This window comes from Ostrea edulis, chromosome 9 (assembly GCF_947568905.1).
Source record: "Ostrea edulis chromosome 9, xbOstEdul1.1, whole genome shotgun sequence".
NCBI classification, from domain to species: Eukaryota; Metazoa; Mollusca; class Bivalvia; order Ostreida; family Ostreidae; genus Ostrea; species Ostrea edulis.
In genome coordinates this window covers 33319425-33337599 of record NC_079172.1, presented here as the reverse complement: position 1 = coordinate 33337599, position 18175 = coordinate 33319425, and the positions used below count along the sequence as shown (strand labels likewise).

Genomic DNA, 18175 nt, shown 5'->3' with positions numbered 1-18175 from the left:
ATCTAAAGAGTATATACATGTAGTAGATATAGAGGTATCGTCCAAACAATCAGAAGTTGCTGGAAAAGGTCACCTTTAAAAATTAAAACTTTCAAATTGTTTTATTTTGGTATCACTGTACTTTTGAATTCCATTGCATAAATTTTGGTCAAAGGTGGCCTTCATATTGAAAATGATTAAGATATACGACCAGTCGTCAATCTCGCATTTACTTAAAGATCTATAGAAACCTAGCTGTCATGGATTTAAAATCAATCTTGCATCAATGTCTTCGAAGCGCAGTGGTTACAGCAATCGTCCAACTAAGTTACATTTTTTTTGTGATCTCGAATTCGAGACCTAATTTTGTCTAGATATCTTTTTTGTTTTACGTTTCATCTTTTTCTTTGAGCATATATTCTAGAATAAACTTAATTTCAAAGGGTTCTATTTTGCAAGTCACTCTCGAAATATTTTCCGGGTTTTGGCACAACGTACAATTTATCTCGGTCCTCCTGGATCTCGGCCAGACAGACAGGCGTTATTTTCAAAGTGATCAACTGTCAGGGGCGGATTCAGAAAATTTTCAAACAGATGGGGTTACGAATAACGGGATATATTAAGTTTGTATCTTTTCCACCCAAAGGGGAGATGATTGAAGAAGCCAAAATGGCAAAAAAGATTTATTTATTTTCAAAATTCTATTCCATCTAAGGAGGAGGGGAAGTAGTAATACCCCGTATCCATGTGTCGATAACGAAATCTGGCATAAAACCAATATAGCATTTCTAACACTATATGTACAAGATACAAGATATTTTCAATCAAGGGCCCTGGAAGGCATTATTAACTAAAGAAGTATAATTTAAACATTGTTTCTATAGAAACTCAACAATATTGCTTATTACATAGTCATAACTAGATAGAATTGTCTTTAGTGTTGATGAATATTATTATACTTTTGTGTAAGTAGATGTTAATAAATGTACATGTCAAACATTTAAATGTACATGTAAATTATTTGTTTTTGATAATATTCTTTTTATGATCCGCATTATTTATGGCATTCATCTACACTTATATATGCACTCCACAAGAGTTGTGAATTGAATTGTATTCTGATAAAAGACACATAATTCCACAAATCTTTCAAAAATTTAGGGAGTGTGGCCCCTCCCCCTAAGTACCAATGTAGCCCAGGTTTTTCGAAAGGTGCGTGGTTAACTTTATGATGGTGTTATCTTGGTTAAAGTTAACCATGTGATTAACTGTTTTTCAAAAGCGAGTTTGCTTTAACACTGTTAACTTTAATCCACCTCCAGTGTCTGTGTAAGTGTTAACACGGTGGTTAAAAATGGCCACCGGCTTCATTTTCTGTCCGCAACAGATCAAAATTCATGACAATATCAAGGTCTCAGACATTTTGAGGTGTGTACTGATAATGCTGAACTATGACGGTGTGTTATTTATGCTGCCATGAATTACTACTTTTATAAAATTTCAAGAAATTTATCTTAGGGGAACAGCTAATAGAAAAATCTAGGACAGTTGGATAATGGTGTTAAACTTTCTGTCTGCGGCAATATCTTGCACGTATCTATAGACATTTTCGGCATAAACCTTTCAGTGAGGGGGGGGGGGGTAAGGGTTAAATAAAAGTTTACTTATGATCAAGTGGACAATCGTGTATCGAATCTCGATAATGAAGGAACGAAAGTGGGAGGACCTAGGATCGCTGCTCCGTTGTCTTCGCCCCTTACCCTCGCTTCGTCGCACTTATATCTCCGCTCCTTCCATATTGTTCTTTCGTATCTTCGCTTTAAATGTGAAAGAACGAGTAGCCTAAATGGAACACCTTCATGAAGAGATATCTAAAATGTGTATGTATGTACCATTAGTTTAATAAGGCACAAAAGGCAGACAATTATTCATATAATACATTTATACAGACTTAAATAAAACAACATTGGACTTCAGCTGTGAAATCGCTACATCATCGTTTTCAGTCTTGAATTCTTCCATTTACATCTACATGTACCCCTATCAACGTGGCATTCAGTGCCCATCCACATCACGGGTGTCATAGTGCTCCCCAATTCATTTGGTAAACGACGATAGCTACTGATCTGTTGCTCTCTGGGTAAAATCGCGAGAGAACAAATGCGAGCAGGAAAAAAACCGATGTAAATCGAAGTGTTTTATAGGGGTGGATCTGTAGCTCTCTGTTCTGTCCCAGTTTCTTTTTCAGAGAGCTAAACATCTGCAGCTAAAATAACGATTTATAAATTTATATCATATCTCTACACTACAATGTCAACAAGGCTTGCAACTAACCACCAATTTTGATTTCGTCTGGCAGGGCCGTAAATTAACCTTCAATTTGGAGGAGGCAGGAAATTAGGCGGGGGTCTGGGGGCCGCCCAGGCCCTCAGACGCTGAGCACATTTTGTGCACACCGAACACGTTTCGTGCAAAATCCTTGATTCTAGGGCCTTCTAAGATGTTACTTGACTAACTCATTCTAAAAGAAAGATTTGGAATGCTTTTTAAGGGAGGTATCATGTTCTTAGTTATTGGAAACAACATAAATTCTAATGAACTTTAAATTTTAATTTTTTTTTGGCTCAAAAGTTGGAGGAGGCAGCTGCCTCCTCCGCCTCCATGTAATTTACGGCCCTGTCTGGGATACCTTGCCGACTTACTTTAAAAGTTTCTCGGGCTAGGTGGGCTGATCATTAATATCGGGTACCCTAATTTATTGAAATAGCAAAAATTTTAAAAATCCAACATAATTTCGCCGTATTCTTACTACTATATATAGCAAAGAAAGTAACTTAAATTACTGATTTTTTACTCGTATGTCATTAACATCGACAAATATTCAGATAATTGTGTTAGTCATTTTATGCACCTAATACCATCTCAACCGGTCGCGGTAGTTTAGTGGTAGAGCGTTCGCTTCGCAACAGGGAGGTCGTGAATTTGAGCTCTCGTGCCATGGCCGCTTGTAATCTAAGACGAAAACAGAGATAGTGATTGTTCCTTCACCAAACGCTTGGCATTTAGAAGTGAGAATCACGGGTCTTGCGGATATGAATCACGGGTCTTGCGGATATAACCAGATATAACTACCGTGTCGCGTCAAGAGTTAGCACGTTAAAGAACCTCACTGCTACGACCATAAGCGTCAAGTGTAGGTCTAAATTTGTGGTACTTCACCAACAGTTGGTAATGTTTCAATGTGAGAGAAATATTCTTGAAGGGACGTAAAACAACCCCTCCCCAGGATTAGAATGCCAGCGATTGTTCTTACGCAAAATACACATTCCCACTGCTTACTCGATTCCTACCACCCATCACCCACCACTTTTACCCCCTCCCTAAACTCCACCCCACCATCACAAGACTCAGTAACGTTTCTCCGACACGGACGTGGTCTCTCTTTCCTGGTACGAGGGCGGTGGAGACATGGGTGGCATATGATCTTCATATACTGGTGGGGGGCATTCGTGTTCTCCAGAGGCCATGTCTGTGTGATCAATTCTTTGGTGAAAGTCCTCCTGAAGGTGACTTGGGGAGATGGGGGACGAATAGGCCTCGGCTCCGGGATGACAAGTGCGCAGGTCACCCATGGCCTCTAATTCATAACCGAACTCATCTAAAAAGGAAATATCAGACGTCAAATCAGCGGCGGCGGAGAAGAGATGACATCGGTCTTTGGATATAGTAGATACATGTGATTAATATTTGTTTGCTACTTTATATATATCTGAGATATACGGGAGAGATCCAGTATGTAGATCTCTATGGAGCGCCAAATTATTTGAAGATATCATCAATTCATTTGATGCGCGCAACAATTCAATTACACATCTCTTCAAATAATTAATGATATCTTCAATTCTGAATTATTGCGCCCATTAATTGAATTGATGATATCAATAATTCTTCAGCTGAATTGATGTGCGCTTTAATTGAATTAATTATCTCTTCAAATGAATTAATGATATCAACAATTAAATTGATGATCGCTACAATTCAATTGAAGAGAGCAATAATTGATATAATGCGCGCATTAAATCAATTGATGAGAGCAATAATTGGATTGATGCAAACATTAATTCATTTGATGAGAGCAATAATTGATTTAATGCGCGCAATAATTCAATTATTGTTCTCTTCAATTGAATTAATGATATCTTTAATTCATTTCAAGAGAGCAATAATTCTTTTAGAGAGAGAGCAACTAAATAATTAAAGATATCTTCATTTCAACATATCCACAACTGAATTAATGATCTCTTTAATTGAATTGTTGCTCTCTTTAAATGAATTGATGCGCGCATTATTCCTTATACAAAAGCATTGTAAATAACTAAAGATATCATCAAATTATTCATACCGAGCTCTAAATTAATTATTGCGAGCAATATTTCTATGAAATTGATGCTCTCATCAATTGAATTGAAGAGAGCAATAATTGAATTAATGCGCGCATCAAATATGTTATTGCTCTCATTAATTCAATTGATGCGCGCATAAATTAAATTGAAGAGAACAATAATTCAATTAATGCGCGCATTAAATCAATTATTGCTCTCATTAATTCAATTGATGTGCACATTAATTCAATTGATGAGAGCAATAATTGAATTGAAGCGTGTATTAATTCATTTGTTTAGGGCAATAATTGATTTAATGCGCGCATTCATTCAATTAAAGAAAGCAATAACTGAATTGATGATATCTTCAAATAATTGAAGATATCTTCAATTATTTGAGTTTATGTTAATTTGGCACTCCATAGATCTATGGATACCTATCGAGTACTGTATATAGATCTATGATGTCTCTCTGGATACTTTTAATATCTGTAATATCTATTTAGATGTAGTGTGGATCTATGGTATATATCGGATACTGTATAGATCTCTAAATACACTCTAAGATATATGATATCTATTGAATACAGTATAGATATGTAATATCTCCCTGGATACTGTTAAGATAATTTATACATTATATGTGATATTTATTTGGGTGTAATGTAGATTTATGATATCTATTCAATAAGTAATCTGTGATACCTATCTGGATACTTTTAAGATCTGTAATATTTTTATGGATGTAGTGTGGATCTGTGATATTTACTGGGTATAGTACAGATATGTGATATCTCAGTGAACACTGTTAAGATCTATGATATCTATATGGATATAGCGCATATCTCTAATATTTATATATGTAGTGTGGATATGTGATATCTATATGGATGTAGTATGGATCTGTGATATCTATATGGATATAGAGTGGATATGGGATATCTATATGGATGTAGTGTGGATCTGTGATATGTATATGGATGTAGTGTGGATCAGTGAATATCTATATGGATGTAATATGGATCCGTGATATCTATATCGATGTAGTATGGATCTGTGATATCTAGATGGATGTAGTGTGGATCTGTGATATCTATATGGATGTAGTGTGAATCTGTGATATCTGTTGGATACTGTGTGGATCTGTGATATCTATGGATGTAATATGGATCTGTGATATCTATATGGATGTAGTGTGGATCCGTGATATCTATATGGATGTAATATGGATCTGTGATATCTATATGGATGTAGTGTGGATCTTTGACATCTATATGTATGTAATGTGGATCTAATGGATACTGTTAAGATATGTGATACCTATTTGGGGTTCTACGTCTACAAGCTGAGTTTTCTTCTTGCTGCTTTGCCAAGACATGAATGCCACTGCTGCCACCACGAGGAAGAACAACAGAGCCCCAACCACACCGCCTATAATGGCTCCTGTACTGAGGGAGAAAAATCAGCCATGATTATATAATACTGGTTGTAGCTTCTCTCTCTCTCTCTCTCTCTCTCTCTCTCTCTCTCTCTCTCTCTCTCTCTCTCATGAAAACAGTCGCACAATGATAATTTGCGTTTAATCATTAGTTCAACTGCGAGAAAAAAGATTAGGGATGTGAAAGCTCCCTCACAGGCTGGAAGAACTGGATGAGATCAATAGTGCTGCCCTGTGAATACTCTTACTTTTCTGAGGAGCAGCATTTGAAACTTCGTTCACTTCCACAACATCCCACCGAGCAGTACTCATAGTAAAACAAACTACTGTTGGAGGAATAGTACGTCTTGCAGGTGATTGCCAGGACACCTGTTGTATAAAGATGTACTGAATAACATGTAGGCAGGGTACCTATTGCATAAACTGAATAAAATGTAGGCAGGGTACCTATTACATAAGATAAAGTGTATAAAAATCGATTCAGTAGAAATGGCCGGAATACTTTAAAATATGATCTTTCATAAAGACATCAGCACAAAACATACTGGGAAAATGACATATTAATTGTAGAATTAAAAACACAAAACAACAAAAAAACCAAAACAAAAGCAAGTCTTATCTTTATAACATCTATAATGTACAAAATATCTGTGAGAGGAGTTGGTTACACAAAATGGGTATACTTAAAAAATGACAAAGTTCACCTACAGCTGTACATCATGTATATGTAAAATTTTCGAAGAATGTCCGATCACTTCCAAAAAGACACATGTATGCACATCTTCAATGCTTTCATAACAGCTGTACGAGGTCTGAAGGATGTCAAATAAATGCTGTAAGAGGAGTTGATTACAAAAATAGGTACCGTCTATTCAAGACATGCTTAAACAATGACAAAGTTCAACTACATGTAGATTTTTCGAAGAATATTAATGTCTGATCACTTTCAAAAAGACACATGCACATCTTCAATGTATCCATAACAACTGTAGAAAGTTTGAGGAATGTCAAGTTAGAGGTGTGAGAGGAGTTGATTACACAAAGTAGGTACCCTAGGCCCTATTACAGGTACGCCCGTCCACCATTTTATAAGCCGTTTGTGCGTTGTGCAACCCGGCCAAAAATGTAGGCAGGGCACCTCTTGCATAAGATTAATTAATAAAATTTATGTAAGGCCCCTTATTCATAAAGAGGAACCGAATCGTATTCCAATATTGAACCAACAAAAACACAGCATTCAAAGGTCCAGGCCAGTTAATACAGAGAGTCCTTTCAGGGACTTCAAATAAATAATCGATTATTGATAACCCTCACCTTCAAGATCCACAAAATAAAGCAGCTGTATAAGAAGATAGCAACAAGTCCGAGACCCCATATTCACACAGTTCATAAACTATATAGGATAATATATTTCTCCCGATAATTTCATAAATGATCACGACAAATTGTCTGCTTTCTTTTTGGATTTATTTAAACAGTCCGTTTTAAGCTCTACAAGCAATGTACATGTATATTCGTTCAACCATTTAACTTAAGACATGGTTTATTAGGCCACTTTTTATTGGTTTAAAAGATATTCAATTTTCATGATATACATTGTCATCAGATAAAATGATTACGATGGATTATGCTCCCATACTCAGGGGACTGCTTACTGAGTACTTGTGTGTTCATGCAATGAGAGGTTTTAATCACGTTTATTTCTTACAAGGTGCTCTTTTCTCTTAACAATTTAAATTCATATTAGTTAATATCATAATATGACATAGAGGCTGCGGATGAGAAAGGTAGAAGCTAGCCCACTGACACCTTTAGGGAGATAGAGAAACTAAACCCTTTTGACTGTGTGTATGATAAAAAGAGAAGAAAATTTAAACTTGGTATGATTGATCAGCTGTTATAAACGGAAACAAAATGGATACCTGAATTCGCAATAAAATTCTTTCTATCAATTTGTTTTCTCTTTTTACAGAAAGGGGACGAGAGAGTCGGGTACTCGCCCTGTATGTATACAGCAATTCTTCAAAAAGATGTTGAGCATAATTATATAGGTTTCTGATAATGATAAAATGAAACACATTTATCAATCTAATTTTGACTTACGGCTACACGCTAAGGATACAAGAATAAGTAGGACATTCGGCAAATATGATGAGAACTGTGGAATATCCATTTCCAGTCTAAAAATATTTGGTTAATCAAACCAGACTAGTACTTTTTGAAATGTTATTTTTATTGAATTCACATATCAATAGGCCTGTACTGTAGTCCTGTAAATAGATATACTTGTATGATGCACAGTCGTTCCAATGTCATTTAGAGTTATAGGCAGTCTGATTAAAACCAGCCCCCCTTCTCCTATCGTCGTCAGTCTGATTAAAACCAGCCCCCCTTCTCCTATCGACGACGATAGGAGAAGGGGGGCTGGTTTTAATCAGACTGAGTTATAGGTAACAAACTGAAGTCTGCATACCACAGTATTTGCTATCTAACTAGTCGGATTTCAAAAACATTTTCCGTTGGGTTTCCGTGAACCAGAGTTTTTGATGCCGTTGGTGTCAGCGTGGCGCCAATTTTCTCCCCCTTCTCCAACCATCGCGACAACACGAAAATTTCACTCTGCCCCGCCCATCCCTTCTTATGCCGCATTCGGTTACATCGCAAGACCACCCCCGATGACGTCACAATGCAGTTATAAATCGTTATATCGCCCATGCCTTGCTGGAGGTACGTCTCGAAGCTTAGCATGGAATGAATATCGTAGAACCCGCTCCTCGGAATTTCAAAGAATCCTTCCGAGTACCGCAACCCCCCTCTAGATCTCGTCTGATTTCTGTAGCTTTTCCATCTCAAGATCTCTTGTTCATCTGCAACAAAATCAAACTTACAATACTAGTATTCTAAATAATTACACTTATAAAACTTAACATTAGTAAAACAAGACATGTCATTGTGCAAAATTTAAAGGCACCCCCTTTTTATTATTTTAGATATCTAATTTAAATCCAATTTAATCGAACAATCATAGTCGTGTTTACATGAATGAAAATCCGTGTATGTGTATTTTGGACAGACGCCCACTGCGGCCCTTTATGTTTATTTTTATGCGCCCCTTTGAAAAAGAGGGGGCATATTGTTTTGCACTGTCGGTCGGTCGGTCTGTAGACCACATGTTGTTCGTTCAATATCTTAAGAACCTTTCACTTGATGATAATGATATTTCATATGTGGGTTGGTTATGAGTAGAAAAGGACCCCTATTGTTTTTCAGGTCAAAGGTCAAGGGTCAAACTGGAGTTAAGAATATAATGTCCGCTCAATATCTTGAGAACCCTTTGCTTGACAGACATCAAACTTAGTACACTGGTATATCTTCAAGAGAAGATGACTCCTATTGATTTTGAGGTCACATGATCAAAGGTCAAGGGTCAAACTAGACATGGAAATATACTGTCCGCTCAATATCTTGAGAACCCTTTGCTTAACAGACATCAAACTTGGTACACTGGTACGTCTTTAAGAGAAGATGACCCCTAATGATTTTAAGGCCACATGGTCAAAAGTCAAGGGTCAAACTGGACATAGGAATATACTGTCCGTTCAATATCTTGAGAACCCTTTGCTTGACAGACATCAAACTTGGTACACTGGTACATCTTCAGGAGAAGATTATCCCTATTGATTTTGATGTCACATGTTTAAAGGTCAAGGGTCAACCTGGACATTGGAATATACTGTCCGTTCAATATCTTGAGAACCCTTTGCTTGACAGACATCAAACTTAGTACAGTGCTGTATATTCAGGAGGAGATGACTCCTATTGACTTTGAGGTCACATGGTCAAAGGTCAAACTGAACATAGTTATATACTGTCTACTCAATATCTTGATAACCCTTTTGCTTGACGGACATCAAACTTAGTACACTGGTACATCTTCAGGAGAAGATGACCCATATTGATTTTGAGGTAAAAAGTCAATTGTTGAACTGGACATATTAATATATTGTCTTCTATATTTTAAGAATTATTTGCTTGATTGACACCAAACTTGGTACACTGGTACAGCATAAGGAGTAGATGACCCCTATTGATATTTAGGTCACATGGTCAATTCACTCTTGACATAGGAAGATATTGTCTGCTCAATAGTTTGAGTTGATGATACTACCATCAATTAAATGATGTGTGTGTATAACCCTTTTCAATTTTGCACCATGGGGGGCATATGTGTTTTACAAACATCTCTTGTTAGTAATTTGAACTTACCTTTAAAAAAGAAGTACCAAATGCAAGTACTCAGATAATTTACTGAAACTTACCTAACAAAAACACCTACTGCAAGTACGTAATGAAATGAATGACAGGAATTTCAATATTAGATAGAGTGAGGGTATAAATTAGATGGACCAACAATCTTTTGTTATTTTCTCAGTCCCGGGACCTCCTGGAACTTGGTGAGTGGTCTACCAAATGAGCCACCGTACGGGAGATGACTCATGATCACCCCAGGGACCTATTTACACTTGTACTAGTCATTGTTCTTATATAAGTTCCTCGTGATTATTGGCTAAATTAGATAATCTTCAGAGATAAACCTGAGAATACTAAACGTCTCATTGTCATTATCAGGATTATCTATTGACAGTTTATACAGGAGCGGATCCAGGAAATTTTTAAAGGGGGTTGTACCATTGATTTTGGTTTTCAATGGGGGAGGTTCCAACCTCAAAATGCGTTATTTGTATGGGGTTTTTTTTGGGGGGGGGAGGGGGTTATTTTTTTTTTTTTTTTTTTTTTTTTTTACAAAAGGGGGGTCCAACCCCCCAGAACCCTCACTCTGGATCCACCACTGTTATATGATTTATATAAAAACCCTCACCTTCCAAACAGGTTATGTTTAAAACCAAGAAAGACACCGGAAAGTCCCCGGTAAGTGAACTGTTTTGGAAACCGCGATCAGTTTGGGTGGATGCAACCTAAATAAAAAAAAGAATAGTAGAACTAAAATGATATAAGCAATTCAATTCATTATAGAGCAATTCCTCACTGAACTCAGTTAGCATAAACTAAAATGAATAACGAATTAACTCTCACGATTCCTCCTTCTTGTTGATTAGTCCCAAAGGGCGGGGTTTTCAGGAGATTCATTACGTAAATCAGAACGGCTAAACTGGCAAGAAACATCAACACGGACACAGCCGCAGACATGATGACGAAATTTCGGCATCCTCTCCGATGTATTTTCAGTTTTCCTGGGACCCTCGTTTCTAGTACTGATATTTCCTCCAGGGACGTCACTTGTCCCCCCTCTTCGTCAACCAGAAGCGTCATGTTTGGTAGACTGTTTGGTGTTAATTCAAACCTTTAGTCCGGGTACTAAAATTATTTTTAAAAACAGATCACTCGCCAGTCGTGACGGTTGGGGAATTTTAAATATAAAAATAGAACTCGAAGTAAACTTGTTTCAAACAGTTTGGGGATGGTTTAGCTGTACAGACCTATTCTCTTTAAAGAAGTGGATAGTCTACATCCACTGGATGTAGCCTACAGTGGATGTAGGTTATGCCAGCTATCCACTTCTCTAAAGAGAATAGCTGCAGACCATGTGTATCAATATCATAGTGTGTACTGACAGTGTAGAGATGTTTTGTATTCCATGGTAGTGAACTCCGATGATCTTATACGAAAAATTAAAATATTTTAAATATTGGCTGCGCTTGATTTGCCGTGTTACACCCGGTGTAGTTGGTTTACACGCCCAGGCCTACTAGTAATCATATGCACAACATTTGGTGTAGTGTAACTTCTATTCAAAATGGACGTCAGTTCATCAGCTCAGGTGATTCTGATTGGAGAATTAACGATTTTGACTTTTGGTGTAGATCACGGGCACTGGAAGTTAATGTAAATATATAGTATGTACATGTACATGTATGTATACATGCACATACTATATATTTACATTAACTTCCAGTGCCCGTGGTGTAGATAAAGTGCCAAATAAATTATTACAAGAATTGAAGAATTCCGGTCTAGTCCATTGCATTTTCTCCCTTCCTGTTACATCCAGTGCCGTGACCAGCCCCTGGAATTCATGCCAGGAGACAAAGATCTTTTGTCTTCAGAGTGGAAAGACATTTAAGGAGGGAGGAATGTAGCACTCTGTTCGATCGCCCGTGGCCAGTTAACTCAGTTGGTAGAGAACCTGACAAGAGATTCAGTGGGCCTGGGTTCCAATCACGGTCTGGTCCGTTGCATTTTTTCCCTTCTTGTTGCATTTGGTGTCGTTGACCAGTGACCACCCCTGGACTTGCAGGGGAAAGTTCTGTCAGGGGCCAATCTAATCAAAGCTAGACTTGCAATTGAAGCGTATCATTGAGGAGTGGATCTACAAGTCTAATTTTAATTAGATTGTACCAAGGGCATAGGAATCTTGGTTGTGTGTGTGTGTCTTCGAGGACGGAGACAATTTAAGGAGGGAGGAATGTAACGGTCAGGAGGGCTCGATCGCCGGTGGCCAGTTGGTTCGGTTGGTGGGGCACCTGACTATCTAGAGATTCAGGAGGCCCGAGTTCGAATACCGGTCTGATCCGTTGCATTTTCTCCCTTCCTGTTGCATATTTATAACTTATTATGTCTGCATGCATTTTAAGTCAGAGGGGAGCTTGCCGTAATATATACATCGATGTTGTTTTTCTGCCGTAAAAGCCCGAGAATGTGCGATTGCTAAATACGAAAGACAGTAGTATCATTAGTGGCTACCCAATGAATTAAAGACGATTCATTTCTAATGCAAAAAATATCTGTCTAATTTGAAGATAATTGTTCAGATTGTCACAAGCGAATACCCTGGTACCAAAAACATAAGTTATTGTAGATCACGATCCCATTGTTTGGTAGCGGAAGGCGACAAAAAGGTTGTAGGCGGAACTTTAAACTGACTTTGTTCAATGGGAAGAAAATATGCTGGGACACTTTTCCCCCATTGGGAAATGCCTAATTCGGGTCCGTTTCCCCCCCCCCCCCCCCGAGAAGATATTATTTGTCGCTTGCGGAAATGGCCAAGTAGTTTCAAGTTGTAACCAATGCTGAATGTACACGACACTGGTTATTATCTGTTGTACCGATTTTACATTTTTCTAAATTTAATTAAATCAAAAAGAAATTAAATGATATGAAAGCTCACCATCCCCTAAAAACTGGTGTAACGAAAGGTGGATCTAAGTATTTGATAGATTGGAAGGGGTGGAGGTATTTGAAAAATTAATTCGAATTTTAGTAATGAAAAAGAGAAAATAACGAACAGGGATACCATAAAGAATACAAAATTAAAAGTAGGGCAAACACGTACCCCTGAACACACCAGAGGTGGGATAAGGTTCCTAGGAGGGGTAAGCATCCCCTGTCAACCGGTCAGACCTGTCGCCTGACCTCTTTGTATATCCATAGGTGGCAAATGGCGATAGTGAATTTGGCGTTTTAACGAGAATTCTAAGTACAGTTGTAATGGGAAAAATGATTCTAGGAAAATGTGGTGTTATAACGAAGATGGCGATGAATTGAGTGGCGGTAATTCGAGAGCTAGCTGTAAACTGACACTTTACATCGCGTTTCTCTTTGTATGCACGTTTTATCTATTAAAAATAATCATTTTTATTCATGACGAATTGATATACATCCCAGTGAACTCATAATTAAAGACACCATAGAGTCTTCCACATCTGCTTCGTACTTAGGTATTTTATTACACATATAGTTATTAATGGCAAACTAACGACTCAACTTGATGACAAACGGGATGACTTCATCTTCTTCATCGTCAACTCCCCATACTTATGTAAATAGCAATATTTTATTATCACCCCCGCTGTAAAATGGTTGAAATATTGCCAAAAATGGCGAAAACCACAATCAATCAAATAATACATTATCACCTGCATATGGTGTTTATGTCTTTCATCTGATTCGATACGCAAGAGCTTGTTCTGCGTACGATCATTTTTTTTTAAAATCGAGGCAGGCAAACAAGTTGATGTTACAGGGTTTTCAACAGTCTTGTTTAAAGTCAGCATTTCACAAATTCTATGGTCGTTATAACAAGACAGTTTGTCAATACAACCTGTCATTGGGTGAAATGCTGTTTGATGTGTTTCATACCAACTGTACATGTTAGGTCATTCTTTATATAAACGTTGCTATTGACTACGGATAGCTCCCTTTACTTGATCAAGATATAGTGCCCACGGCGGGTGTGACCGGTCGACAGGGAATGCTTACTCCTCCTGGGCACCTGATCCCACCTCTGGTATCTCCAGAGGTTCGTGTTTGCCCTACTCTTAATTTTGTATTCTTTATAGGAGTTATGAAATTGATCAATGTTCGTTATCTTCACCATGTATTCATCTTATAGTGTGAAAACCAATCATCATATTTAGATTCTGCCAACTCTGAATTTTGTTATTCCTTATGAGTTATAGGAGTTATGATATTGATTCACATTTTCATCCGTTGTGGGAACGTCTTATTTGCCTTATTGTTAAACGACCAGTGGAATCTAAGCAATTTGTTAAGTAAGTTAGGGCTGAGATCAAAAGTTCAATGTCTGACAAAAACTAAGTTTTCATCTTGAAAGCCCCCCCCCCCCCCCCCCCCCCCCCCCTTAAAACTAAGTATAATGAATGTTGACACTAATCGATTTACAAGTAAAAACATACGTGTACAAATGATATTCTGTATACTTTTTTCTACTGTTTATTTACAAATGAAAGTGTACATTAAAATTATTAAATGTTCATTAAAATGCAATGTTTTTAACAGTCACTTGTGTTTTTTTTCTTTTCGTTTTCCACTAACGTGTAGTTTTATCCCCACCCTCCCCCTAGCTATTTGAATTTAGATTTTTATCCGACAGTGATCTTTTGATCTCGCCCCTTATCTACAATGTATGTAGTCTTGTCCCATGATCCCCTGCTCTACGATTGGCAGCGGACAATGGGACGAGATTACAATGTAGGGCCTATAATTGGATTTTAAAATTCGTGTGGTGCCAATCGGAACTCCTCGAATATCTCGCGCACTCGACATCTATGTCGACATTCTCTCACCAGAGGGCGCGCTACGCAAGCTTCACTTTTGTGTTGTGGAGCGTAGCGTAACGCCCTCTGGTGAGAGATTGCTATGTCGAGTGCGCGAGACATTCGAGGAGTTCCGATTGCGTGTGGTGCAACAAAGTTGGTAAACGTACGAGTTAACAAATTGGTCACATGACACACATGATCGCAGACAAAATGGCCGACAATGGAATAGGACTGTCGATGTTCCATATTTGCATATTATTGTTTCTAGGTAATTCAGCCAATTTTCTCAAATATCTCTTACTAATATAATAATATACAATCTTTGAAGTACAGTATACATATTTAAGAAAGAAGAAATGGTTTTTGGACAAAGTTAGTGGAAGGTGTATTAGAGTGCATTCCGAGGTTGTCACGATCCATCACTTCAACTCGACCTCAAGTTCTTGCGTGATGTGGATAGATTGTTTTAACTCAGTTAAACTAACGTAGCTGAAAGGCATTTTTGTTCTTAGTTTATCTATTTTCTATTCAAAATATTTGTGATGTGAACATGTAAACTAGTCTTCTTGTATATGAATTGCTATTTGCATTAAAATATTAATGCTGCAAAATTAATCTATATCGTGATGTTCTATGTGTTTTGATTGTGTCTTCATCATGACAAATGTTCAGTGATTTTAGATTTGTGATAGTTGAAATAGTGCTATAATGTTTGATTTTAATGTATAATGTGTCTTAATTTCTGAATTAATATTATCATTATAGAGATTGATCGATCCATTATTATTTATCTCAATTCCTTAAAGCAATACAAGCTGTAAAGTCTGATGGTAAATAAATTAAGAAATAAAAAATATTTAACATATTTGTCAGGGCTCGAAATTAGCAAGAAATACTTGCTAAATGCGAGTACATTTGAAAAATAGCGAATTCAAATATTGAACACTCAAAAATCTTAGTGAGTGGTGATTTACAAACCATTATCGTATCATGTCTGTTTTATACAGTGATGCGCAATTCGCTTTTCTTAAAGTTGCACTCAGAATCGTACAAATGCTTAAATGAAGAACCGATTTGAAAAACCGTTTCTATCCGGATTTTTGTTTTGTAATTTTTTTTAAAAGAAACTTGGAGTCAAACAGATGCATTAAAGGTCGGAAATCGCATTATGATTATCAATATGATGAAAAATATAGACATGTGCCACTAGTCTTGTGTTCACTTATAGAGGTGATTAAATTGAATTCTAATTATGAGGTTTTTGCTATTCATTTATCTAAAAAAAAAAAGATCGGAGTCAATCTTTTACCAAGTCTTCCGGTAGTAATTTTTATCAGAATGGAGAGTAGCGTTGTTTATCAATTAATATTAATCACTCCAACATGTCTTATCTACATTTATGTATTAACATATTGAAGTCTGGTTCAGGGTTCCAAATTACTGCTCGCCCACTCGCATTGGCGACTAAACTTTGCTTGTGGGCACCCAAAATTTTCGTTCTCGTTGCCCACTTGGTGACCGTAATTGTCCGATCAACATTTTTCTTTCCGACCGATCTGAGTCCTATTATAATTGAAGTTCAATTTCCAGTTGAGGTTTTGCCACCTGGCGAGACATTCATGATTCCTGGGGTATCAAACCTTCCAAAATGTATTTAAACCAGAAGTTGAACAACGCAAGGGTTACTTCAAACGAAAAGAAAGCGTCTGCTTTTAACCAAAGTTAAAAGAAAGGGAGAATATGGCTCGATGACGGCAAAAAGGGGATGACATGCTGTGTGTACAAAACATGACACGAAAGGCCCAGTCGTTGTGACAGCTTGCCCAAGTTATAAACTTGACAGCATCATAAAGCTGAGAAATTTTGAAATAACATAAAAAGTGTGAAGAAACATGTGTTAAAGTCAGACGCTGCGATGATCATAAAGTTGCTAGGTTGACAAAATGAGAGAGGTATTTGAAAGAATTACGGAGAAGGAAACAGAATTTGAATATTGATATTTTAATTTTTTAGATAAATTGCAATGTGACCTGATGTTTCTTTTTTCTTGTAAAAAAACCCCATGTTATTCAATTTCATGATATTTGTGGGCTACTAAAATTTCATGTGGGCTAACAGAATTTCTTATTCAGGGGCCCACTTGGCCCCTAAGGTATTCAGTCGAAATTGAAACCCTGCTGGTTGTAGTCATGACATGAGTGCACTGCTCATTGAGTAGACGATTATCAAAAAAAGTTCATGAGACTCATTATCGTACTGCTTATAAACCACGAATCCGGGATTCACTTTGAAAAATCACTAGTGACAACCCTGATGTGGCATGAAATTGGAAGAACTAAATTGGATCTAGACCTGTGGTAAACAGGTTGTGGATTAGAGGTGCGATAATCAAGAGACCTAAACATTGCACCATTCGACTTACGTAACTTAGTGTCTTGTCCAAACAATGCCTGTTGACCCTAGACTCAGTAATGATGGGAAAATCAATCGATTTAAAATAATATATATGAAAAATGAGCACTGCTCAATCATTTTTATTTTAGCTTAGCCTGTGGATTTTATACCCACAGGTTAAAATTAGCCTATGGTAGAAAAAGTTAATTTCGACTCCTGTTTGTGATTGAATGTATATATCTTAATAAAATCAGAGTAAATCTGAAGCAATAAACCCATCAAATCAGCAAAAAATGTCGATTCATGAGTAATTGTCATCCTGTCATTAATTCCTGCTCATATTCTCCGATGTGCATTAACCTCGGAGGTTACCAGTTCGGAAAAAAGCGAAAGAGAGGCACTGAGCACATGTCAGATTTGTAACAATTTAACATACCAATTTTATAGAAAATTCAATATCAAAATTTCATTTGAGTGGCACATTTGCATAATTATTACTTTCTTACACTTGGTACTTCTTGCCATTCATGAAACGAAGTAATATTTTAAACAAACGCATCTTGTAGTTACTCAGGTCAGTTTCCATTTTTGTATACAGGGTTTGACACTAAGGCACGTCCGACCGACCTAGTCTACTAAATGATAGGTCCGGTTGGGCAAAATGTCGATTTACTAGTCCGACTGGTCGTGTTGAAAAAATAAACAAGAAACTTTATGTTAAACCATAAGATATTTTATTCTTAACTAAAAACAATAACTGATGGTCGCTGTCGGAAGTGATGTTTTACGACATTTACTCGGTGTTAATGTGTGTAAAGTTATGTTTCGGATACATAGATATAAACTGAATTTATTTTCATTTGAAAAAACAGTTTATTTTAATTGAATATAAGAAAGTGTCTATA

General features: G+C 37.0%; 2 protein-coding genes across 3 annotated transcripts in view; one reads left to right on the top strand and one right to left on the bottom strand.

The window, feature by feature from the left end:
- Positions 1-1867: 1867 nt before the first annotated feature.
- On the bottom strand, positions 1868-11458 carry LOC125659203 (uncharacterized). 2 transcript variants are annotated; one of them, XM_048890807.2, is made up of 6 exons: positions 10894-11458; positions 10679-10775; positions 7114-8666; positions 6048-6168; positions 5682-5809; positions 1868-3637 (listed from the first exon to the last, which is right to left on the bottom strand). In XM_048890807.2, exons 3-6 carry the CDS (start codon positions 7187-7189, stop codon positions 3387-3389), a joined length of 576 nt encoding a protein of 191 aa, XP_048746764.2. In that variant the 5' UTR covers positions 7190-8666; positions 10679-10775; positions 10894-11458; the 3' UTR covers positions 1868-3386. The 2 variants fall into 2 exon arrangements, with proteins under 2 accessions (XP_048746764.2, XP_056006275.1); XM_056150300.1 differs by lacking the exons at positions 1868-3637; positions 5682-5809; positions 6048-6168 and having other exon boundaries at positions 8015-8666.
- Positions 11459-14981: 3523 nt separating this feature from the next.
- LOC125658070 (renin receptor-like) overlaps positions 14982-18175 on the top strand; it is a 19904-nt gene continuing 16710 nt past the window's right edge. The window contains exon 1 of the mRNA XM_048889152.2: positions 14982-15144. Coding sequence (XP_048745109.2) covers positions 15063-15144 — 82 coding nt within the window. The 5' untranslated portion in view covers positions 14982-15062. The remainder of the gene's footprint in view (positions 15145-18175) is intronic.